We start from the raw sequence: 26,758 nt of genomic DNA, 5'->3' as shown, positions 1-26,758 counted from the left end.
CGTAAGCAGCCTGGGGCAGCACGAAGACGTAACACATGCGTCGTGCCGTTTGGATGCGGTGCATGCATGACATCATAATGGCAGCACCCGTGTACACATGGTGCATGCTCCCTAATACCGGCGCTGGTACGCCGCTTGTTGGCGGTCTGTATCGCGCCAAAGATTCAAGTGATAAAGAGTTTGCAAAACAGCAGTTGCCTGAACCTTTCTTGTGTGTATTTCTTCAAACAATTAGGAAGGCCTCTACATTTGAAGATGAGAAAAAGGGGAAAGACTAATCTCAAAATGGTGAAGAAGGATTTGCGACGGCACATGTTGTAATGATGGCAAAAACACAGTCTAATAGGAGTCTGTGGAATTGTTGGCCATTCCAGAATAAGTATGATCCACAGCATTTTCAGTGGTGGAAAGAATTTTCCTCGTGTAGATTTAAAATGTCATTGTGTTTCAGACTAATTTTTTCTAGTTGAGGTTTTTCTCTTTGTTCTTATTTTTCAAATAAAAGTCAATTTCTAGCATGGCAGTCTAGGATTACAGTAAGCTTACCATGAGCTCACAGAGCATGTAACCTTTTGGAAAACAAGATATCTTACCTTGTGGTGGAATTATTGACATGGCTGTGGCTGGTGCTCCAAGTCTGGTTGGTATTAAAGACAATGAAATACCCAACGACGGCTCCTGACAAAAGCATAAGCTTGAGTTCAAAGCTCATTCGAAGGAATACAGAGCATGCAATAAAACCCAGGAGGCAGCAGTAGGTATAATACTGGAACAGAAGAGTTTAAACAAATCTCAGCAGACATCTTTATGACAGTAAATCTTATGGCATTTTAAAATAAGAGATTTTTTAAATGAATTACAGTCCACTTTCTCATACGCACAGAGTATAACCTTTAGCACATCAGGCCATCCGGTTTCCTATGCACTGTGCAGATTTGTCCCTAACCTAAGACTGTATTTTTAAATGATCAAATCCAACCTTACTCACCGAATAGGTCATAGCTTCATTACTGCATACCATGTTGTTTCCAGAAGAGCCATTTCTTACCATCTATTTTGTCAGGATTGGGAGAGAAGCAAAGAAACATTTCTTTATTTGTCAGGCAAGGACCCACTGACATATAGAGCAAAATGATTAATGGATAGGATTGCCTAGTGATTGGCTTGTGCAAATGCAAAGCAGACATGAGCGCTATCCATCTTTCTGATTAGGACAACTTAAGGATGGCTTAAGGCCTCTTTCAGGTACTAATTTCATTAATTATTTACATCTTGCCTTACAGCTAAGATACATGGCTTATGATCAAATTTAAAACACAGAAAGGAAAACCCAGCTGTAATGAAAATAACCTGTCAAACTGAGAAATTTGTAAAATACACTGCCTGAGAGTTAGGACTGTGAAATTAGTTACACTCCCTCCCAGATGTTGTTGGACTTCAGTCGCCATCAGCACCAACCAGTCTGGACCAAGATGAGGGATGATGGGAGTACCACTTCACATACATCTGGAAGTCCAAATATTGCCTTCTCCTGTTTGATCTCACTGGTATCTCTTACAGATAGATTGATCTCACTGGTATCCCTTACCCACACGTGGGCAAAGTGTGTCCTGCAGGTCATGAGACCCCCCCCCGGGGGGGCCAGTTTTGTGGCCTTCAGGATCTCCCAGGGATATTAAAATGTTTTGCTCCAAAATGCCCTCTGTCCACATTTTGGAGAGGAGCACTCTGGTTACGTTTTGGTCCCAGAAAAGGTCTTTTTAAAAACTGGAAGTAAATCAGTAAAGTCTACTCCTATCCTCTTACAGTAGGAAGAAAATGGCTGAAATTATTTAGTGAACCACTTTCTCATCTTACCTAATTTGCAACATGGGGATAACAATCGTGACCTAAATTACAAGGCTGTTTTTTAGGATTTACTGAGATTAATGCAAAGCAATTTGAACATTCAAGTGGAAAATCATGCAAATGACAATATTCTTGTTAACTGAGATAACCACTCTTTACACCCCCTTGTTCATATCACTGGCATCCCTCTGCAGAAATCTTAGATCCCATTCAAGCCGTGCTGCTGGTAAGGCCAAGATTTCCAAGGAAAATAAAAAATTTAAAAAGGAATCAGGATCTACTTTGCCTTTTGAATGTTGACACACCCCTTGAAAGATGGAGGACAAGGTTCATTCAGAGGTTGTTATACCAGAATAACCAACCAACCAACAAAAAAAACCACCCTAAGGAATTTGTAGAAAGTTACACCTGTTTATAGAGGAAGGAGATGAGAAAGCTAGATAGCAAAGGTGAAGTTAGTGCACCCATCAATCAAAACATAATGTAGTATTTAAAAGCAAGAAACAAGAAGAAAACTAAAAAATGGCCAATTTCTGCTATTCAACCAAAGATATTAATCTAGCAAGCACAGTTGGCTTTTTTACTTACTTGGGCCGTAAGTGGCATAGAGCAGTTTCCACTGAGTTGGTGTGCCGGCTAATAAAAACATTAAAAGGAAGTTAGAGAACATAGTGGAGGGAATTTAAATTACACTGCAACTTCATTACAAAGTACAAGATGTACAAACTTAACTTTAAAAACCAGCATATAGGGGGGAAACAGAGTAATTCAGAGAGTACTGAAAAATACCCTGTAACACAAGTTTTGTATTTATTTTTTTTAATTAGGCCAAATTCACACTGATGATGAATTTCACAAGCCACCATATACTTCACAACTGTATATTTTTGGTAAGCAGCACTGTGGGGTAATGTTGAGTTGGGTTGTCAAGGAGTTGCTATGAAGAGAGCCATACATAAGCAACTATTACTCCCAGTGGTTTGGCAAGCTGCTGCTGCCTTCCCTCCCAAGGATTGGCAAAGAGCAATGGCTGCACACTTTCCTGTTGCCTGGGTTGGGGGCCGCTATAACAGAACACTTTGGCAAACAACAGCTGGAAAGATCTGCATTTTGGGGTGTGCGTCACAGATGGCAGCAGTAAAGTTGGTTCAATGTTGGCAGCCAGGCAGTTGTCACGCATTTGGATCTACTCTGCTAATAGTGACTACAGTTAGCCCTCTGTATCCCCTGATTCTTTATCCACAGCTTGAAAATATTCAATAATAATATAAATTCCAAAAGCAAACCTCGTTTTTGCCATTTTATATTTTATATAAGGGGCATCATTTCACTGTGACATTGTGTTTAATGGGACTTGAGCATCCATGGATTTTGGCATCCATGGGGGGATCCTGGGACCAAACCTCAGCAGATACCAAGGGCCTACTGCAATAGCTTCCATGTTAGCGCAAGAGCAAATACATTTTGGGTTTTATTCTAAACATGAAAGGGTTCAGCACCTAATTCCTCTCAGAACAGAACCCCTAAGACGACTGACTGACCCAACATATGGAAGTCACTAGCCACCATTGCATCTTACCCTACATCTTAAGAGTAAGACAGGCTTTGCTGGATCAGACCAAAGGCCTGTCTGATTCCATATCATGTTACCCACCGTGGTCAATCAAGTGCCTTTGAGACGTTACATTTCCATTACTTTCAGTTACTTTTTTGATGGTGGGAAAATTAGTATAAAGGAATAGCATAACTTTGTTGTTACATGTCATTGCTTTTAAAAGATAATGTTGTTAACACATTCATTACAACAAAGGTAACTTGTTACAACTAACACCATTATTGTTGATGAGTTGTTTCCACATTCTGACTGTAGGAAAATGTTAGCTACAAAATTTGTCTTTTGGAGGGCCTGATCCTAATCACAGGATCACTACTTAAGTGAAAGGGATTAGCATGCACTCCCTTCTCAAAGGACTTGGGGGAAAGAATTACCAAATTAAACACAGCTATGATCAACAGAGAGCCTATGGCAATCGTGGCCAATGGGAGCCTCACAGATGGCATCGTCTCCACTTTCTGGGAAAATGTGCGAAGGTAGCGGGCAGGAGGCCATCGCTTTGAACAGCATCTCTGGAAGGGAGGAAAAAGACAGAGGAGTTTATCACACGGGAGGAATTTCTTTTAATTTCAAATAAAAAGAAAGTGGGGCCAGAACGCATTTACGTGAATTCACTAGTTCAGCTAATTTACTTGAATGCGAATTGCATTCGAACTGGCTTCTCATTGCCCAAAAATAGCTTGCCATTGCCCGAAATTGAGTGTGATCACCTCTCACGCAATAATGTGAAACCCCATGATTGTGTTCAGATTGCCATTGGATTATACTTCCAATTTCCCTTGTCTGATAACGTCCAATGTTAGCCAGGTCTATAAACACACACTGGCCCTTTAACACAATCATTACAGTAACACTGCAGCAGCAATGGACAAACTGTGGCTCACAGGCTGACTTGGCCCCACTTCTGTGGCTCCTGAAACCCATTCATTTTATATTTTAAAAACTCTGGAACATTTTCCAGGCAACCTTTGTCCACAAATCACACAGAAAGCTTCCCAAATCCATGAAAAGAGTTGAACCCCCCCCCCAACACACACACCCAACCATGGAAACCCACTAGGTAACGCTGAGCAAGTCACACTCTCTCAGCCTCAAAGAAAGGGAAAGGTGAACTTCCTGTGAACAAATTTGGTCAAGAAAACCCTGTGATAGGTTTGCCTTAGGATCACCATAAGTCAGAAATGACTTGAAGGCGAACAACAACAATCCTCTACACAGGGAGGGTTTTTTTGCATAAAGGTGGGGTAAAAGTGGTTTAAATTGGAGGTGGGTAATTGCAATGGGTCTGGGTCCAGCTTTCTGTTGCAATGGGTCTGGGTCCAGCTTTCTGTTGCAGGACCCTCTGTGAACTACAGAGACTGCCAAATGTGCCCAAATAAACACTGGTAGTTACCAAAAACCCACTTCTGGTCTTGAAAAATGCACAGTGCAGGAATACACCATGTTTGATCTCCCTTTTCATCACAACCTCCATCTTAATTTTCTTTCTTCTTCTCCCCTTCTGTAATTTTACTTTTAAAACTCAAATGAATTTGAGTTTAATATCTAGCTCCCAGCAATATGCTTTTCTTTAAAGGCTTTGGACATCTGAGTGCCCTTCCCCTTCCTTTAACGTACCCAACAATCATCAGCAAAGCAAACACTCAAAATAAGCCCCATGATGAAAGCTACGATTCCAAACGAAATACCTAATCTTGGTGTTCTGAAAGAGAAAAGGGGGTGGGAAGGAGAGGATGGAAACAAGAGATGAAGCAGTGTTAAGGGAAAATGTGATTCAGTAGTCATGAATTCTCAGGGGAAGATACAATCCCTTTCATTGTTAAGTTCCTTACAGCTTTTTGCATCTGACTTCCAACCTTCTTTTAACAGCACTTTGTCAACCCATGAATTGTAATATTCTCTCAAATGTTCATTTCAGTCCATCCCATTAAACTGCTATTAGCCAAGCTAGTGGTTTAGGATACCTGAAATTTGTTGTTAATTACCTTTGAGTCAGCTTCAACTCATAGTGACCCTATGAGTGAAATACCTCCAAGCTCCCCATCCTCAACTACTCTGTTCAGGTCCTGCATCGTCAGGGCCATGGCTTCTTTGGTTGTGTATATCCATCTAGCATGCGGCCTTCCTCTCTTTCTGCTACCCTCCATCTTTCCAAGCACCACTGTCTCTTCCACTGAGCAGTGTCTTCTCATGTTGCGGCTGAAGTACAACAGCCTCAGTTCGGTTACCTTGGCTTCCAAGGAGATTTCAGTCTTGATCTGCTCCAGGGCCCATTTGTTTGACTATCTGGCTGTCTACAGTATCCTCAACAATCTTCTCCAGCACCACATCTCAGATGAGTTTATTTTCTTTCTATCCGTTTCTTCATTGCCCCGCTGTTGCATTTGTACATGGTGATGGGAAATACAATGCCTTGGATGACCCTTACTTTAGTGCCCAATTGTATATCTTTACACTTTAGGATCTTGTTGTTTATGTGCCTTATTTTCTTGGCAAGGTTTATTCAGAATAGGTTTGCCCCCATCTTCTTTTACGGCTGTGCGAGTTTACCTTGCCTAAGGCCAGCCAATTGATTCTTGGTTTCCCAGAGTCCTGATCTAACACTGAAACCACTAAATAAAAGTGATTTTAAAGATGATTATGAACTCTAATCAACTTTATTCAGGGAACGCATGGTAAAATCTTTCTCAAATATTTTCAGCTCTATATGTGGGAGGAGAGAGAATAAGGAGGTGATTTCTTTCTAGGATAGTTTGTGCAAAAAGAATCAAGTGGTAAAGCTTTCCTGGATATTTTGGGAAGATGCTTGTTCAACTCACAAAAGAATGGCAAGTAGAAAGCTAGCAGGTCAAAAAGAAATATTCGGCTTTGCCTTCTACATTGGCATGAAATTTCAACATAAGAACTAGCTTGACATATTTCCTCCTGCAAAGTCAGTTGAATCCTCTAATTGTGTTAATGCGTTGCACATTTGAACAGAAAATACAAAACCTCTTACTTACTTTGGAATTATGCACATCTGTACCAGGAACATACATAGCAATACAATGCTGGCACAGGCGAAATAACCCCTCAGTTTGGGGATGGGAATTGTGCGATACTGGGAGGGAAAACAGACCCAAAAGGGAAAAAACATCAGGACTAGCAACACAATTTGGATTCTTTGTAAGAACTCATTTCTTCGGTGACACAAATATATACTTCATATACATGTTATACATGACTGTAAGGGCTGTAAGTGCTTGTATGTAGATATAATGAATAAAAAACATATATATATATAGAGAGAGAGAGTTTTACAAACACAAAGAGAAGAAAGTCCTATCACACAGTTCAATCTTTGGTCCATCCCAAAGGGAAGACATAAATACTATGAATACAAACTGGGCAGAAGACTGTGTTTTGGATGGAGGGAGTTAAATTAAAAACAGCCTTCCAATAGACAAAGCAACAGTCTAACAATGGTGAAGCCACAAGGCTTTATGTTACATTCAGATCTGTCAGAGTTATCTTCCATTTGATACAGAAAACCTAGAAGAAAATGCACTAAGGCCTGTTACAGACTGCCAAAATAAAGCTGCTTCGGGTCTCTCTGGAGGTATGCTGTTTAAATGATGCATGCATCCTAAGAATCCGGAAGCTGCACCAAAGCTGCACTTAGGAATGGAGTGTGGCTTTGGCGCGACCTCCAGACTCTTAGGACCCATGTATCATTTAAATAGCATATCCCCAAAGAGACCCGAAGCAGCTTTATTTTGGCAGTCTGTAACAGGCCTTTGAGCACTGAAATATTTTCTTATTTAAAACCATCCCTGTAAGGTCTATTCCTCTCTTACGAACCTCTTTTTCGAGTCCCATGTCGACAAAAAACCCGCACAGTCCATGGAAGTCATCCTTCTCACTGCACCACGGTCTGCATTGAAGAACAGATATTGTTGAAAGAAACATGTTGGACAGAGGGAGATAAAATAATCTATCACAAAATAAGATAATATTTCAGTCCCACTCTTGAGCAAAAGGCAGGACATAAACACAGCGATTGAATGATTGACTGATTGATTGCTTGGAGTAAGGCATCCCTCTTTGCTCGAATTATGAGCCACTGGAGCTGTGTTCACCCAGCAATAAGAAAAGAAGCAACCAGTATACATACACACATGTTAGTGTGATTTCTTTCTATGTAGACAGTAAGAGCTATTTAGCAATAGAGAGGTAGTCACATCTCTTTCTCTGGATTTCTTCAAAAAGAGGTTGAACAGCTACTCACTGGGGATGCTTTAGTTGGAGTTCTTGCATTGAATAGGGGTTTGCACTTTGTGGCCTATGGGACCCTTCTAATAATTATGCATCGTATAATATAAGCACTCTACCTTCCCCCTCCTTCCCTTTCTGTGAAGGAAGCAATGCAATTCTCCCAAGAACAAGAAACCAGAATTGGTGTTATTACTTGGCTGAACTAAGTCCCTCGATGGTTGACAACATTTTCTCATTAATATCTTCTTCCATCCTTCCTTTCTGAGAGATATTTCTTTAAAACCAGAGAGAAAAATATCATTATAAAAATGAAGCATTTCCCAAATGGAGGCGACAAGACAATCTACATAATTGTCATGAAACTTTCAAAGACATTTCTTTATTGGGGAAAAAAAAGAAAATATACTATGACATATTACCAACTTTTTAAAAGATCAAAATAGTTCAAATATTCTTCAGGGATAAATATAACATGGTTACTTTACTAGTTTTGCCTATATTATATTATATTATATTATATTATATTATATTATAACATATACTCCCTAGAAATGACCAAGTAAAATTACTGAGGTTTTGAATGAGCCTATTGAATTATTTAAATATAAAACAAATTTAAATATAAAATAAATTTAAATATAAAAATAATTTAAATAAAAAATAAAATAAAAATTATTTATTTAAAAATAAAATAAATTTAAATAAATAATTATTTAAATAAAAATAAAATAAAAATTGTTTATTTAAATATAAAATAAATTTAAATATTAAAACATAAAAGATGCATTTTGCATCTTTGTTACTGGTACCTTTCCTATGGCTCACTGGCTCTCACTATATGCACCAGTGTGACCAAAATATTTAATGTTTAATATTAAGTCTTGAGGAAAGCAGGGGGTTCTTATGATGTGAACATGACAGCTCCATGGTTTGGGAGATGGTTTGTACAGTTTGGGGGTGTAAAATCAACCAATAGAGTGATTTCAGAGACTATTGTGAGGCTTCTGGGACCACAAAGGAGCATCCCAGAAGATGCCAAAGGTAGTGGATGCCCAGACCAGAAACATGCACAATATATTTGAGGTTCCATTTATGCAGACAAATCCAAAAGCAAGGCATTTAAGAACCAGAGAGAGAAGTCAACAAAAACATGCTGGCAGAAAAACAAAGAACAGGCCAAGTTGTAAGTTAGGTGTGAATAACATATATTTTCAACCATTAGTTCTGAGCAAAGTAAAAGGGGGGGGGGAGGAAAATAATTTAGGCTGGAAATGCGCAGTTGTTCCACAGCACAGTGACAGATAATGCAAAGAAGAAAGAAAACTCACTTATAGTTTACAATGGAAGGAGGACATGCATGTTCTTGTCTAGATCCATCCAGACTAACATAGAGAAAGAGAAAGAGAGAGGGGTGGGAGTGGGGAGAAAGAGAAAGCTGATATCATATAGCAGTTATTGCATCAAATTAGTAGCAATCAAATTAATCACTCATGACAAGACTTTTCTTATAGTCTTTCCTCAGAGAAATGCCAAACAATGGGCCCAAACAGACAGGTCAAAATAAAGCTGCTTCGGATCACTTTGGAGCTATGCTGTTTAAATGACACATGCATCTTAAGAGGCCAGAAGCTGCGTCAAAGCTGTGCTCCAGTCCTTAGGACTGGAGCATGGCTTTGGTGTGGTTTCTGGCCTCTTAGGACACATGCATCATTTAAACAGCATAGTTCCAAAGTGACCCGAAGCAGCTTTATTTTGGCCTGTCTGTTTGGGCCCTTTGTTTGTAAAAAAAAATCTCTCTTTTTTGGTGGGGGGGGAGGACTTTGTCATCTATTGAAAACTACTGAAAGCTCAAAGCTAAATGTGGAAGAGCCTATTAAAATGGGACTAAATTTCAGAATAGAAGCACTTTCCAAGAAAAATAAAGCTTAAGCATCAAGTATGGCTACCATCTTTTCAATTCCCAGTAAGGAAATGAAGTTCTACATTGGGACTCTACATCAACTTTTGAGCAAGATCCTCCAAATCCAAAAAGGTCTAGGAAAAGGAGCCAGGGAGGAGAGGAGAGATACTGGGGAAGAAAGAATAAAACTGGATTAATGGCAGTAGAATTCTCTTTTTCAATGTTTTGTTTGTCCTTACTTGACTCTCCCAGCGCTTACATTCATCTGTGTTTGCAGCCAAAGGGAGAGAGGAACAGCAATAGCTTAATACAAGTTATTAGGTGGCTCAGTAAGAACTAGAGCAGTGTAGTAGTTGGATGATGCATTAGGACATCCAGTTTCTCAATTGAGCCATTAAGCAAACCTGGGTAACTTGAGACAGTTATTCTTTCTTGCAATAGTCAGATGATTTAAGGATAAATTGACGGAAGGAATTCAGGATATAAGGCAGGATATAAATGTAATAAAACTGAGAAAAAACAAACATGGTAACAGAGCAGAACAAGGCAAGATTGCAAAGGGGTGGGCAGAGGCATTGGTTAAGCCCATCTGTTCACTTCCTCCCATTTATCTCTTCTCTAGAGTTGGTTCCTTATTAAAATAACAGCTCCAAATGAAAATTTAGGCCAGTACCTCATTTATAAGTATTAGCCAACTAGATACCCTCCAGGAGAAATCCAGTTGACTAACACTCTTCTTTCTTATTTGTCCAGAGAACCAGGACTTTAAAGGCACGCTGCTCTTGGATTTGGGGGTTCTATTTAGCAATCATAACTACACAAGATGCAGTTTTGTGCGACATTGTGGGAAATCATTCCAGGATATTCACGATATAAACTCCCGATCTCCTTTGTGTGATAAACTCCTTTTTTTTCTGTTGTCACATCAGTATTTGCTATTGATTCTTATGTATGTATAATGTCTTGTCCTCTAACATAAGAGTATATGAAAATATGGAGAATATAATAATAAATAGATAGATCCATATAATGAAATTGGATCTGAAAAGAGTAGTAAAAGCTAGGTAAGACTTGCCTCTCTGAAGTCCTTTGACGACTTGCTAGCTGGAGAGCTATCTCCTATGGAAGAAAGAAATATGGAAGAAGTTTGGGACCAGAAGTATTTTGGGGTTGTTGGGTGGTTTTTTGGGGGGGTTGGATCACCTGTACAGTGGGCCCTCCTTATCCACGAACTTGCCATCCACGGATTTGAGGATCCATGGATGGTAAGCCTATGGAGACACCTGTACAACAACGACCATCGTTACAACTAGGCAGAATTGCAAGAAGGACTGAAGCCTTGTCATTTCTCATGTTACAAAGGAAATGGAAACCCGAGGGAAACAGGCTCCCAATAATCTTTTTTTGTCATCTTTGCTATGAAAATGTGTATAATTTCATTTAGCCACCATGAGTTCTGTGCTGGGAGAAAGGGGGATACAAATTAAATGATTTAATTTAATTTATATTCTGGTACAACAACCCAGGCAGCTTACAAAATAAATTACAACGAAGTGCTGTCTCCAACTCCTTTCTGGAAAGTGTGACAAAAGAAACAAAAGAAGTAATTCTGGCAGTCTATAGACCATTCACAAACCCAATGAGAATATCAGATGAGATTGAGACATACATATGGCTTTTTCTATGCTTTATTCTCTCTCTCTCTCTTTCACTGAAGAGCCAGTGTGGCATAGTAGTTGAATACTGGAGTAGGACTCTGGGTTCAAACTCCAAATTAGCCATGAAAAGCTATTATGTGACCTTAGATAAGTCATGCTCTCTCAGCCTAAGATGAAGGCTATGACCAACTTCATATGAATATATCTTGGCAAGAAAATCCTACACTAGGGTTGCCATACACTGGAGTTAACTTGAAGGCACATAACAATATCACTAATGATGTCAGGAATAAACTCTTCTAGAATATGGCCACATAGCCTGAAAAACCCACAAAAAAATATGGATGCCAGCCATGAAAGCCTTCGACTTCACATTATATCAATAATTCTTTGAACTCCTCCTTGCCACCAATAAATCATGTAGGTCTTTGGAATTATGTATTCAAAACAACAAGGAAATAGCCTTATTTGTGGAACATTTTCTTGTATATAATGTGAGTCAATATAGAGGAAGATTTATACACTCCTATACATTTCACTAGTACAAACTGGTAACAGTATATGCAAGTGCAGCTATACTGTGGCTTTACAGACATGTTCCAATTTCATCCTTTCTTCTTTTCAAGTTCTACTATAAAAACAAAGCCTGTGTCCTAGATAAGCATAGTTAATGTTTCTGTTCTACCTCTTTGTATGTAAAGCTTTCTATTGGAAAAAAAATCTGAAAACTAAAAAAGCAACAGCTCAACAATATAAGACCTTGGAATTTTTTAAAAGGACAAAATGAAAGCAAAGCATCACCTTCCTACGCCTCCTGTTTGGTGCAGAGGTGTCACTGCTCACACTTTCTCTATGGTTCAGGTGCGCAAAAGGCCGTGCTGCCCCCCAGGACTCCAAGTATCGTGACATCCGGACAGAGGCCCTCATTTTCAAGCCATCTTGCACTCTGGCTTGGGTGACGTGGTTGTTGGAGGCGCGCTGTTTAGACTAAAAACAAGACAAATAGAGCAAAGATATTAGAAAGCTCAAGCATTAATGAACAGGTGAAGACGGCATGCCATGCTAAACCCATGTGCACAAGCTGGAACAAGTAGACACAAGTCTAAGGCAAGTCTCCCCCTTCCATTCCCCTCTCCTTCTTTAATTGCTTCCATTTGCAAGAGCTGAAGATTAGCAATCAATGTATACCAGAATATTATTCAATTCCAGTGAGCCAAGATACAGAATGCTGGCTCATTGGAGTTTATCACATGGGAGGAATTTCTCTTAATTTTGAATGAAACGAAAGTGGGGCCAGAACACATTCACGTGAATTCGCTAGTTCAGCAAATTTACGTGAATTTGAATTGCGTTCGTACTGACTTCCCATTGCCCGAAAATAGCTTGCCATTGCCTGAAATTGCATGTGATCACCTCTCACGCAATAACGTGAAACCCCATGATTGCGTTCAGGCTGACTTCTCATTGCCCAAAATTGCATTTGGTAGTCTATCACGCAATAACATTAAACCCATGATTGTGTTTGGATTGCCATTGGATTATACTTCCAATTTCCCTTGTCTGATAACGTACATTGTGTCTGATCCAAATCTGACTCCATCCCTCAGTCTGCCCAACCTAAAGTTGTCTGCTTTGGTTAGCAATGGGTCCCTGTGCATTTAGGTCTCCATGTGTGTGTGTAAGAGCCACTTAAATTGCCTTCATATGTAGGTATTATTGCAGCAGATAATATATGTTTTTATTCTAATTGAATATTGTTTACTTATTTGTAAAATTAATTCAAAGATACACCTGTGTTAGTTTCTATCAGTAATCAAAGAGATCTTAGAGCATTTTTGTAATGACCAGAGAAAGAAGTTCGAAAGATAAGCTCTCATAGGGCTCTTTCATACGGAGGGGGGCAAGCGTTAATAAAACATGGTTAAAACATGGTAATAGTGTGACTGGGGGGGGAGGAGAGATTATCACACCCCCGTGTAAATTTCCCATTTGTGTCCCATGCATAAACTGTAATGGACGTGTCATTGGGTAATAATAGGAGTTTCTGTTATTACCTAATGACATGTCCATTACACTTTACACTTAGGATACGAACAGGAGAAGCACGCAGGGGTGGGATAATCTTCCCCCATTGCGCTATTACATTTTAATCACTTTTTATTAACGCTTGCCTGCCGTGTGAAAAAGCCCATAGACTCAGTCTATCAGATGCATCTGATAAAGTAGACTGAGGTCTACTCTGCATTGCAGAAATAATTCAGTTTGACACCACTTTAACTGCCCTGGGTCAAGCTATAGAATTCTGGGGTTTGTAGTTATGTGAGGTATTTAGCCTTCTCTGTCAGGGAACTCTGGTGCCACAACAAACTACAAATCCCAGGATTCCACAACAGCATTGGTCCATGACAGTTAAAGGTGTGTCAAACTGCATTATTTATGTAGATCTGGGCCTACAAAAGCTTATGCTATGAACATCTTCTCTCATTTAGTCTCAAAGGTGCTACAAAATCCCTTTATAGAATATGGTTTGATTGATCCCCATAGCATTTCCTACTGCAATTTCTAATGTTTTTAACGTTAGGGTTGATTGGTTGGTTGGACTTGTTCCCACATCAGTCAGGTTCCTCAATATATTATTTCTAGCATATTTGTTTTTCATTTTAGTTAATTGTATTTCATTCTTGTTCATATATAGTGCACCGAAGGAGGTTGTTTATTTGCAATAAATTATCTCCTTATTTCAGTTGTTGTTGTGGTGCTGTCTCACATCTATTGTGACTTTCTTTGGCTCACTCAAAGTCACTATGATGTGTTTTTCCAGTTGTAGTTGTTGTTTTAACAACAAAATGCCAAGTCTCAAAGCTGGGATTGACACACAAAACAAGCACTCTCTATACAATCAGCTATGGCCCTGCTATCTCTTTGGAAACTATTATTTTGTAAACTGGTTTTAATCATCTTTAATGATGGTGTGCATTAAGCAAAGAAGTATTAATGTAGTCAGTAGGTCTCTGCTTTTAGAAATAGGTGGAAAACAAAACACACTTTCAATTTTGTGTCATGCAAAGCAAACTGGATTGCTCTGGAGTACCATTTCTTTTCTAATCACTTCTTCACTGAATGCTAGTAGAACTGCACTTAAGACAAGACGTGGGAGGCTTCAAGCATATTCTTTTAATTACACACAGTTAAAGAACACACAGCCCTTTCTGGATACTTGAAGTGTTCCTTGGAGACCAAACTCTAAAAGCCATTGTTTCATGGATCTGTGGCTCATGCAATTGAATGTCTAATGCCTTTTAGCCTTGTTATACAAGTCCCCCCCTCCCTACACACATACATATAAAATTATCTGGCAGTCAAGTATTCCTACTTTTTTCATGGCTTATTGTTTTCAGCACCCCAGTTCCTACCACCATCACCATTTTATATTCAGCTGTAAAAAATCCTGGATCAATAAACAAACATTTGTTGTTGTTTAGTACATAGAGAGATCTTGTAGCACCCTTGAGACTAACTGAAAGAAAGAAATTGGCAGCATGAGACTTCAGCCTACTTCCTCAGATGAATTTATGCATGTAAATGCATCTGAGGAAGTAGGCTGAAGTCTACGAAAGCTCATGCTCCCAATTTCTTTCTTTCAGTTAGTCTCAAAAATGCTACAAGATCTCTCTGTGTGCTGATTCTACAGACTAACACAGCACTTATGTAATGAGTGCGCCAGTGGCGCACTGGTTACACCACCACCGCAGCATAAAAAGAACCCACTTTTTACGGGGTTTTTTTCCGTATGCGGGAAGCCGTGCGGTTTTGCGGCTGCGGCTTCCCTCCGACAGAAAAACAGGCGCCAGCAGGCCACCCTTTTTGGGTGCTCTGTACCACACTGATGTGACTAAAATTATGTATCAATACTTACTTAATTCAGCTACAAAGTACTAATTTTCAGACTGTCAAATTGCAAATTTTATTTCTGGAAATGGTTCAACGATGCCCTTGCACAGCCATTTTTTTCAAACTATTGTGAAAGGTGTAATATTTAGTAGCCAGCATGATGTGGGGGTTTGAGCACTGGAGTACTGCTCTGGAGATTAACCTCAGAAGAAAGCAAGGACAAACTTGTTTTATGGAAATCTTGCCAAGAAACCCCAATGATAGGTTTTCTCTAGAGCCACCGTAAGTTGGGAAATGACTTAAAGTCACATAACGTCAAAAACAACTACATGCAGATAACTGGTAGAAATGCCTCCGCAGCCAGCCATGTTTGGCCGGTTAATTCAAATCACTGTGAAATTCAGATTCGTGCCATCAAGTGCCAAATCTCTCACGTCTCCTCTTTTCTTATGAAATGAATTCACTCCTTTTCTTCCCTAGGTTTTCCCTAGGCCTGTTACAGACTGCCAAAATAAAGTTGCTTCGGGTCTCTTTGAAGGTATGCTATTTAAATGTTGCATGGGTCCTAAGAGTCCAGAGGTCGCACCAAAGCCACACTCCATTCCTAAGCACTGGAGCGCAGCTTTGGTGCAGCTTCCGGATTCTTAGGATGCATGCATCATTTAAACAGCATGCCTCCAAAGAGACCCGAAGCAGCTTTATTTTGGCAGTCTGTAACAGGCCCTAGTCTCCTTTTATCATCACTCATCTTTTCCCACTATCTTAGGACTCTGACTTCTTTCTTCATTATTTATTGTATTTTCCTTCACCACCTCTGCTTATTCATTCCCAGTCCCCCAGCTTTACATTGAAGCTTTTTTTCTCTCTTCCCATAGTTTCCTAAAAATATAGGACTGGGACTTGGGAGATCCAGGTTCTAGTCCGTACCGAACCACGACCCTCACTTGAGTATCTTAGGCCAACCACTTCCTCCCTTTCTTTCACTCAGTCTTGCTAACTCACAGGTTTGTTGGAGATATAAAAGCAAGGAGGAGGACTACCCAAGTACACTGCCTTGACATCACTGGAGGGAAAACAGGATGCAAACAGAATAAATAGTAAAAGTGGGGGGGAAATCATTTCCTCACAATAAACCAGACTGGGTTGCTATGATTCTGAAAACAGAAACAACTCCCTACTACGCACACACTTCTACCCAATCCTTTTTGCATTCTGCTTTGCTCATAGATGCCGTATTGTTTGTTAACATTTTATTGCTGGCAGCTTCTTCCTGACCAATTGGAATATGACAACGTCACAGCACTGCAGCCTATGGGAATGGGGTTTGCAATATTCTTCTTTTAGCCACATTATGAGAGATAGAGATCTGCTTGCACACTGCTCTGCAAGTACAAGTGTGCACTTTTAGGTAAAAAGCATGCCTACCCTTGGATCAATCACCAAGTATGTTGTGATATTCATGGCTGCCAGATATGGGTCTCTGAGATGTCCATTCCCTTCTTCCACCTCATAAGCTTTGCCAAGGTGATTTAGTGTTGCTTCAGTGATGTGTACACGGCTAGAAAAGAGGGGGAAACACAGGAGCACAAAAGACTTAAACACTGGCAGAAAGGTCATTGTAAGTGATTCATTTCCATATCAATAGCTGTTGTTAACATGTCTCTGCTCCTCAGCAGCTTCAGCCTTGGCAGCCAAACCCAGGATCCTGGCACAATTGCTGCTTAAGAGTTTTGCTTATTTGCAATCCACAATAGTACAGTTGCCTCTCTCACTAAAGAAGTGGATTTATAACCGGGAAAGCTCATGTTAAAATAAAAACTGGTTAGTCTTAAAGGTGTTGTCACACTCCCTTTTTTTCTCCCAGTCCCTTCCTTTTAAAAGTAGTAGTGTCTTCCATTGCTGATACACACACATACACTCACACACTATATCGTTAGGTTTTTGTGGGTATTTTGGGCTATGTGGCCATGTTCTAGAAGAGTTTATTCCTGATGTTTTGCCTGCATCTGTGGCTGGCATCTGGGAGACCATCAACAAATATCTGGTGCTATATTTCAGAGGAAGAAAATGGCAAAACCACCTCTGAGTATTCCTTGCTTAAGAAAACCCTATGAAATTTATTGGGTTGTCATAAATAGACTCCATCAGAAACAGAGAGAGAGGGGTTGAAAGAGAGGCATGAAAGAGGCAACCTTTTGAATTCTTCAGAGCTCTTTAGCAGACTTGGTATAGGGTAAGAACAAACAAATACAAAAACCTGGCCAGATATTGTCTCCATAGGATCTGTAGAAAGACTTAGGTCTATAAATTGAGAATGTAGACTGGAAGAATCAGCTTGAGATGTGATATCAGGATAATCTTGATGTAGAACCAATGGTCTTTCTCCATATGTAGACAAACAGATGGCAAAGACAGTAATCTGTCCATCTGTTGACCTTAGGAGAAGCACATCTCTCTCTCTCTCTCTCTCTCTCTCTCTCTCTCTCTCTATATATATATATATATATATATATATATATATATACTGTATATATATGTCTATTCCCCTTGTCTTTCTTTTCCTTTACCCTCTTAACTGTGTGTCTAGGTAAGTCAAGAGTTGTGAACTTCCAGAGGTTGTTACGACTTCAGCCCCCATAATCCCTCACCATTAACTAGCTGGGGCTGAGGTTTGCTGAAGTCCAACAATACTTGGAAGGATACAGCTGCCCACATTGACTTATGTAGAAGGATCATAACTAGGAGAGGGGAAATGACAAACCCAAGCAACAGCAGAGCTTTGATGTTGAAGTGAACATGTTGTCTGGAAGAGTCTGAGAATAGAAGTCCCTAATGTTTCCAAGCTTTGGGCAAGGGCCAGCTTGATACAAAGGACAGACTGCTAAGACTAAGGCCTCAAAGACCCAAGCGTGAACCCCCTTTAGCCACAACTCACTCTTGGACCTGGGACAGTTACCATCTCTCAACCTCATCTACTTTGCAACAGTGTTGAGAGGATGAAATTAGGAATGGTGGAAGACCACATTAACCTGTTTTGAGCTCTTTGGAGGAAGGACATGGTGGAAAAAAGAAGCATAAAGGAAGAAGCCAACATAGTTAGGAGAGCAACACAGTTTCTATTTACATGAGAGAGCAAAAAATATTTTGTTTGAAGAGCTAAACAGTACCTACCAAGAAGAATATTGTATTACAAGGAAGTAAACTGAATGCATTTGGTGGCCAAGATAAAAACAATATGTTTTCTTTATAGCCAAGATCCAAAGTTTCCTTTAATAATTTCACTCCTTTCCCCAGCTGGTCTCCTAAACCTGGGATTTGGAGTTTACCACAGAATCTTTTAACCCCTTACTTATTTTCACCTCCATGAGAAACAAAACTTCAGCATATCTGACTGCATTCCCTTGCAAGTATCAAGTTTGATACCTGTAACTTGCCATTCTCTTTTAATACTGAAATTTATAAAAATTAATACTCCTCCTTCTTTTATAAATAATTTACTATATGGAATTTAACAGACCCTTATGGTACAATATATCTATACTGACTCAGAACATTGGTCCATCTGGCCAAACATTATCAAGTCCATTTTACCGCAATTCTCCATGACCTCCAAGTAATCTTTCTAAACCCAACCTGGAGAGTCTGGATAATCTGAGGCCATCTCCTATTCAGCTACTAACCCAGAACTCTTTCACACTACAAAGTTATAGAGCTATGCTTCTATTTTAAGGGTCATGGAATCCTAGGGTTTGTAGTTTGAGGAGTCACTAGAGCTTTCTGGTTGAGTAGTCTGAAGAGATTAAGTCCATATAATAAACTACAAATCCTAGGATTCAATAGGATGTTGCCATGACCGCTTAAGTGGAATCACAGTGCTATAAACTCTGTAATATGAAAGAGCCCCTAGTCCAAATCTATTTAGCTTCCAAAATCAAACAAGCCCCCCATATTATTTTAAAATGCACCATACACATTAATGCCAATATCATAATAATCATCATTAATTTTGACACTCTGTAGTAGCACATGCATTTAACGCATATCAATGTTAAACAGATTCACACTACCATACCTACAGATTAGTTACAGACCTGAAGTTCATTTATTATATAAACTGAAAACTTTGCATATTGCTTGCCTGGTTTTCAAGGACAACTTGGGAACCTGCCAAGAAGGCTATCAACATTAATTCAAATTTATACACAATGCACTCTTCCCTCTCTAGCCCCTCGCTGCTGCTACTTCAAACAAGTTGATGAATAGCTCTTAAAATGGTCTGGAAGCTTTCGAGAGCAACATCTATGTCTATTATAGAACACATCATTGTCCAAGAGTTTACTCAGCTGGCTGATATTACAAGAGTTTTTCAAGCAGCAGTTTTGGAACACAAAACAGTCACTCCAAAAATACATATATTTCCCTCCTTTGTTTTAAAATAACTTCCCAGTATCTTGTCATCATTCATCCTGCTCTGCAAAAGAAAACCAAGCCATGCCCAAAAGGAAGCTTCAACTTAATTGGCATGACAAGTTAGCAATATTGCTTTGCTCTAGGTTTGCATCCTGAAATGTTTAACCATTTATAACATATTTCTTTCAAGTTTTTAAAACATCTAGTCAATCAGTTGGTATGGCTGATGTACTACATATCTCCATGGAAGCTAATTTTGAGGATCCTTATAAAGGGAGAAGAATATTTATCAAAAAGCAGGATTAGAAGCACAAAACCCACCTCTCTCATTTTGCTGCAACCCCAGCTAAAATCTAAAATAGATGAGTAGTGATGCAAACATGCTTTAAATAAATGAGGTCTATATAATAACTCTATGGACATTGTCATGACATATGAAGGCACTGGAAGCAAAATGCAGGGGACAGGTTTCAACAAGGAAGCATTTTTCTTTTCTAAATCTTCATATTTTCTTTTGTAAATTAGGTCCATGAGAAGTGCTGGATTGTGAATACATCGTTTCCAGCCGAGAGCCAGCATGGTCTAGTGGTTTGAGTTTGGGCTCTGGTTCTGGAGACCAAGGTTCGAATCCCTGCTCATTCAGGAAAACCCAATGCGTAAATGAAGATGTTCTACTGCTCTACTATTGTGTAATGTATGATGTGCAGATATTAATAGAAGTTGGAAATGACTTGAAGGCACACAACAAATAATAATAATTTTGCTAACTTTCTGCTGAGTTCATTGCAACCTGGAAAATCTTAGAACAATGCTTGGAAAAAATACAGCATTCTCTAGAACTGTGCTCTGCACTCAGCAGCAGTGGCTATAAAGCACACAATGCAATCACAGTACATCTGATACTCTTGCCTTTCTAACACCACCAAGCAAACATAAGCTCATGGCAAGGAACAAACAATCCAGCTAGGCCATAAAAATGACTAAAAATAAACCTTGCCAACTCTTTACAGTTTAAGCTCACACTACTAGTATTATTAGCAAGGCTTTTGCTAATATAAACAGTAAGTGAAACGTAGACTGGAGTCTACTGTATAAAGTTCTATCAATTTCAAGCATGTTGGGGGGGCAGTTCTGATTGCTGGCACAACAATACACTTGCAAAACAACACACTTGCAGCATTTTTACACAGCTCTGAAATAACACAACACTCTTATCCTGAAACAGGGCTAAAATTGAATGTATAGTTGCTTGTTGGTGTTGTTCATTCCCATCAGAGGCAGAAGGTGGTGGAAGAAGAAACTCAACTTTGCTGTTATTTGCTCTCAGGTCAGTTTCAATCTATGGCAACCCAGTGAATGAGAGACCTCCAAGATCCTCAGTTATCAATTGCTCTGCTCAGATCCTGCAAGTTCGGGACCATTGCTTCCTTGACAGAATCAATCCACTTGTAATGTGATCTTCCTCTTTTCCTACTGCCTTTCACTTTACTGAGTATTATCATCTTTTCTAATGAGTCATGTCATCTTATGATATGTAATTCCTATATATCTTTGAAGATCCATAAAAATAAATATTTTTATAACTATCAAGAGAGATTCTTCTAGTATTTCTGATAGGCAAATGTGGGGTCCATGGTGGGGGGAGATCTCTGCAGGTATACATAAAGAACAAATGTCACGTATGTGTTGTTATTAGTCCTTTAGAGGCTTGGATTTCACAGGTTAATTTCTCCGTAAGTGCAATTGTCCTTTTTTCTTCATAGGAAACACCGTTTCCTCTACAGAAATATTATTTCTACACGGAAAATTATGTTTTATGAGTAAAAATACCATTTACAAATTTTGCACAGAATGAGTCCCAAACTGCAAATAGTCTCTGAAAACTTTACAGCAGTTTGAAAACTGTTCAGATTAGGGTCTGAAAAACCATGCCCTATGAGGAAGGACTTAGGGAGCTGGGGATGTTTAGCCTGGAGAAGAGAAGGTCAAGAGGTGATATGATAGCCCTGTTTAAAAACTTGAAGGGATGTCACCTTGAGGAGGGAGTAAGCTTGTTTTCTGCTGCTCCAGAGAACAGGACCCGGAGCAATGGATGCAAGCTCCAGGAAAAGAGATTCCAGCTCAACATTAGGAGGAACCTCCTGACAGTAAGGGCTGTTCGACAGTGGAACACACTTCTTCCTCGGAGTGTAGTGGAGTCTCCTTCCTTAGAGGTCTTTAAACAGAGGCTGGATGGCCATCTGCCTGGGATGCTTTGAATGAGAGTTCCTGCATGGCCAGGGTTTGGACTGGGTGGCCCTTGTGGTCTCTTCCAACTCTATGGTACTATGATTCTATCATTCTACTCATTCTTTCCCTTTGAGAACAAAATCAGCCAAGAATTACATCCCTAGTTTTAAATCTTTGCTGAGCCATTCACATACGCAACACATCCCCTGGCAATGCAGTCAACAAAGGATGAAGACACATGTGAATCCTGCCAATGTTTTAGGTGTTCTCACACAGTGATATAATGGAAACCATGACACAAGAAGTGAAGGAGTTTACCCAGGAACGCCCGCGGATTCCATTCGGTTGGCTAAGGAGACATCATGAGACCAAACGTCGTACTGCCATTTCCGAAGCCCTATCACACCACAAAGTACATTCCCAGAATGAATGCCGACTCGCATGTTAATATCAACACCTGTGGCTTCTCTCACTTGTCTGTAAAACAATTGAGAAGATGACATAAATAGGCATCTAACTAATCCTCCATCTTTATGGCTAAAATTCATGTTGGGGGTTTAATTCTTCACAGTTACTAAATTACAAATTTATCAAATTGAGGGCCACTGGAAACAAGAACAAAACAACAGAGGCATAGTTGGAAAGTTAGTAGTAACTGGAAAAACTAAGTATAGGGTGTCACTAAGCTGTAAAACGCTAGTGAGCCCACCTTGCGCTAATTACATGGCTTCCTTCTCAAGGAAGTGCAAAACATATCTCTGGCTGTAACATTACATATTGCTAAGGGAGGACCACATAATAAATAAATAACTTAAAGTGGTGTCAGAGTGGATTATTTCTACAGTGCAGAGATAGCCATAGTTGTTGTTAGGATAAAATTGGGTAAACCTGTGTATACTACTTCCCTTGGGATGAAGGGTAGTGTGTGATAAAGATAAATAATAGTGCTGGATAATTCCAGAGATGTGGCTCCATTAATATGTCACATCGATACAATAGTTGTGACTGAAGATTAAATGCATTTACTGTTGCATTAGATTCCATGGACATTATAACCCTTGCTTCCGTGGGACCGGTACCTGCAATTTCATTTACCCATGTTGAAAAATATGGTCTCTCTAGGCATCTGGAGGTCCTCCAGCATGAAATATAGGGTTCACTATTAGCCACAATTTTCACTATCTGAAGTAAATATGGGAACATATCCTCCATGGTTACTGGGTTTGTATTGTACTACAGCTCACATCTGATAAATGTGTTATTACTAAATAAAAATCCCACTGACACAAACATATGTAGTAAGATATGGTCACAGAAGGAATGTTGTTGGATTCACTTGTTCTAACACAGGCTTTATAAAAGTACATACTTTATAGCTTCACACATGTCAAGGCCCATTTTCACACAGTTCTTGGCATGCACCGGCAATGAGACAGGTAAGCCTGAGACACAATAATAACAGTCTCCCAAAATTTTTATCCTCATGCATTCATTTTCCTGCAAAACAAAAATAGCACATGAGTCATCAGCAACACTGCAAATATAAATTAGTGGATATGCTTCTTAATTAACAGGAATTATATGGTTTGGCACGTGGAACAAACATTGTCTCGAATGTATCTGATCCAGCAGTATTTCATCCATGTTCTAAGGATGGAAGGGAGGATGGAAGGGAGGCAATCTTCAAAAAACTGAGCAAGGATTCTTCCGTTACTACGGCTGGATGACCATGTCTCAGTTTAATTAGCCAAACTATAAATGAAGACTTGGAGCACATATGCGGTGCCTTTGCATCAATTGACAACTGTGTTTTTATAGTCTCAGATGCTCAATCAGCCATTAAGTTGAGAGCTGAACTGAACAGATAATTTATGTATAAACATTTACTCTTGAAACATTTTACTGACAAAAAAGAAGCTACTCACCTTTGCAATTTGATCAAATTTGCCAAAGAGCTCATTCAGCATCACCACCAGCTCTTTGGGAGAGCAGTCACTTGCTAGCCGAGTGAATCCCACAATATCTGCATACAAGATGCTAAGTAGGGACACAACACTGAATCAGTAAACACTGTTTATCACTCATTTCCTTATTCGGAGGTCTGTATCTTTAAAACGTGCTGGGAATTACCAAACATTATCACCCTCCAAACTCTTGTCTTTGCCTGATTTTAACCTAGAAAAGCTGGCAAGCACACACAAGTGCCATCCAAATCCTTCCAAGCCCAGTTCCTCATCACTGGAATAACATCTCTGCCATCCCTTTCTCTGAGCAGAGTGGCAAAGGGCCTGGGAAAACCTAGAAGAAGCACCAAACCTCTCCATTCTCTCAGTGCTCCTTGGAGGGGAAGTACCAAAAAGCCACTGCCACCATTATTTTCTCACCCACGCATTCAAAAAGGCTAGAAGCAGTGCTGCAGTGAAGACAGGGTTGGTGCTTCTTTTAGGTTCTCCTGGGATGAACTTAGCTCTTGCTTTTTGTCACTCTGTTCAGAGAAGGAGATGATTCCTTTTTTTACAGTACTTACACTGACCCGCAGATAAATCAATCCAGTTTTGGGGGGTTGAGATTTTGACTAAAATTTCTTGGCTTATACATAAGCATATATACAGTATATCCTCCTTTCCCAGACAAACAGTCTCCTTAAAACAGTTTACAATATAACCAAATAGTGCAAACAAATTTTTAAAACACCACCATAAACAAATAAAAGCAATTTTAAAAACCATAGCTCACATTAAACAAGAAAGCAACTTAAGAGATGAACGTTTTAAAAACATGGAATCTAGGGCAGTGAAGATAGAACAAAAGCAGGAACAGTTCTGAAGCTTCTAGCCAGCGCTGAAAATCAAAAGCAGACTGAAATTTAAAACAAAGTCTTTGAGGTCCATTTAAAAGCAACTTAAAATGGAGTCAAATACACAACACAAAGAAGGGGGCTACCCATAGATTTATTTGGGGAATACATAAGACAAAGGATGTTTCCAAGATGAGTCCAAGAAGGAGGTACAGTCATCCATAGAAACAGAAATAGAAATATGGTATCTCAGAAAGAAAAATCTGCAGGAACCATGAACCAATGCTCACCTAACATTCTGATGCCGTTTCACATAGAGGCTGTGGAAATTGTTGTCATGCTTTTTCCTGTCATTGGTTTCTTTTAGCCGTTCTATGATAGCTAGCTTCATTCCCATGGAGATATGAGCTGGCAGTATGGATAAAAGCAAGCTTTCCTAAGAAGGAGGAGGAAATTCTGAGTAATGTAAGTAACACCCATATTGCAAAACTATCAGCATTTAGGAAATAAAAGTAAGCAAAGGGATCTTGCAGCACCTTTGAGACTAACTGAAAGACAGAAGCTGGCAGCATGAGCTTTCATAAACTTGGGCCTACTTCCTCAGATGCAACTCAGATGCTGAAAGATCCCTTTGAATAATGATTTTCCAGACTAACCCAGCAATGTCTCTACATTCTAGGTAATAAAAGGAACACAGAATTGCAAAGAATGAATTCCTAGACTGTGGCTATGATATTCAGCATCCCCTATCTTTTTTTTTTTAATTCAAATTTATTCATACATTCTAAAACAAAACATGACAACAAACAGTACACCAAAACAAGAATAAATAAAGACAATAACCCAGATAAGGCCCTGAAAATTATAGATAAAAGGTATATTCAGGGATCCTGAAAGACATCTTTCCATAAAAATTTAGCTAAAATTGGGGGATGTCTAGAGACTAAATCTTGCTGGATGTATTCAATAAATGGGTGCTGAATCTTATCAAAGGTCAATCCAGAATGTAAGCCTCTCGCTCGGTTGTTATTATCTGCCATTTTCTCCATTAACCACAAGTCTTAGAGTCAAGTCCACCATCCTGCAATATTCAACTTTCCAGTTTTCCAGTTCTTGTCTATCTCAAGCCAGAAGCAAATTAATAAGTCCTTTACGCTGCAGGGCTTTATTCTCATTCATAAAAATGGAGAACAGGTGAAGGAGTAGTGATAATTGTATACTTTGTTTAGTGATCTTGGAGATCAGTTGTAAAATTTCTGTCCAGTACCCATACACTAAGGGACAATCCAACCACATATGTGCAAAGGTTCCCCTACGTTCACAATCCCTCCAGCATTTTGGATTAGCACTGGTAGACATACGAGCCAATTTGACTGGAGTGAGGTACCATTGATGGACCAACTTGATAGTATTCTCTTTAATGGCAATGAATGAATGAATTTATTATGGCACATGGCCAGCACCACAATATAGCAAAAATACAAAAACATATAACATCAGGTATACTGCTGTAGCACAAATATATATACATTCTATTCCAACTTTAATGGCAATGGACCTAGTTTGAAATGGTAAATGAATCCATATATTTTCCCAGGTCTTACTCTCAATTGAAAGGGCAAGTTCTGCTTCCCATTCCCAAATGTTTCTTCTAGCAGACAATTATATGTGCATGCTATTTGGCCTTTAGAATATATAGCTGGAGAGACGCACATGCTTTTAAAGAAAGTAAGTGGGTGAGGATATTCATGTATCTGAAGCACATTCATTTGCACACATTCCTTAATTTTTCTGACTACAGAAAGCCTGGTTGGCTTCTGTACTTCTAGGCTTTCATCTTGATGACATGGGACAGGCCTAACCCAAGAGAACTCACATCTTGTTGTAAAGATGCTATTCCTTCCCATCCCATGTACACAAGCAGATTAAATTGGAAATTGAATTTTAAAAATAGCATTAAAAGGAAGTAATCAAAGAAGAAGTAACTGGTCCACTCACTTGTTGCCTCTTTTCAATCTTCAGCTTCATTTGGACTTGGATGCATTTTAAAGTATATCTGTACAAATCCCATGAAGCATCCTGCATCTGATGCTTGTGAAACGCACCCATCAGGTTCCCACAAAGGAAAATAAACACATTGGCAAGGACCTAAACAA

The 26,758-nt window shown here is 39.3% G+C and overlaps 1 protein-coding gene across 2 annotated transcripts in view; it reads right to left on the bottom strand.

Moving 5' to 3' along the window:
- ADCY7 (adenylate cyclase 7) overlaps positions 1-26,758 on the bottom strand; it is a 70,743-nt gene that overhangs the window by 10,853 nt on the left and 33,132 nt on the right. For both annotated transcript variants that reach the window (XM_089476967.1, XM_089476968.1), the window contains 17 exons: positions 26,601-26,750; positions 24,893-25,038; positions 23,731-23,842; positions 23,175-23,302; positions 22,124-22,282; positions 16,592-16,724; positions 12,077-12,262; positions 10,693-10,736; positions 9,046-9,099; positions 7,911-7,991; positions 7,304-7,376; positions 6,466-6,563; positions 5,081-5,165; positions 3,838-3,975; positions 2,437-2,484; positions 989-1,051; positions 594-766 (listed from right to left, as the gene is read on the bottom strand). In XM_089476967.1, coding sequence (XP_089333093.1) covers positions 594-766; positions 989-1,051; positions 2,437-2,484; positions 3,838-3,975; positions 5,081-5,165; positions 6,466-6,563; positions 7,304-7,376; positions 7,911-7,991; positions 9,046-9,099; positions 10,693-10,736; positions 12,077-12,262; positions 16,592-16,724; positions 22,124-22,282; positions 23,175-23,302; positions 23,731-23,842; positions 24,893-25,038; positions 26,601-26,750 — 1,871 coding nt within the window. The remainder of the gene's footprint in view (positions 1-593; positions 767-988; positions 1,052-2,436; positions 2,485-3,837; positions 3,976-5,080; positions 5,166-6,465; positions 6,564-7,303; positions 7,377-7,910; positions 7,992-9,045; positions 9,100-10,692; positions 10,737-12,076; positions 12,263-16,591; positions 16,725-22,123; positions 22,283-23,174; positions 23,303-23,730; positions 23,843-24,892; positions 25,039-26,600; positions 26,751-26,758) is intronic.

Source organism: Sceloporus occidentalis, unplaced genomic scaffold (assembly GCF_023333645.1).
Source record: "Sceloporus occidentalis isolate IW3139 unplaced genomic scaffold, rSceOcc1.0.p SCAF_10, whole genome shotgun sequence".
Taxonomy (NCBI): Eukaryota; Metazoa; Chordata; class Lepidosauria; order Squamata; family Phrynosomatidae; genus Sceloporus; species Sceloporus occidentalis.
The sequence above is the reverse complement of the archived record's forward strand: the minus strand, read 5'-3'. Positions and strand labels throughout refer to the sequence as shown.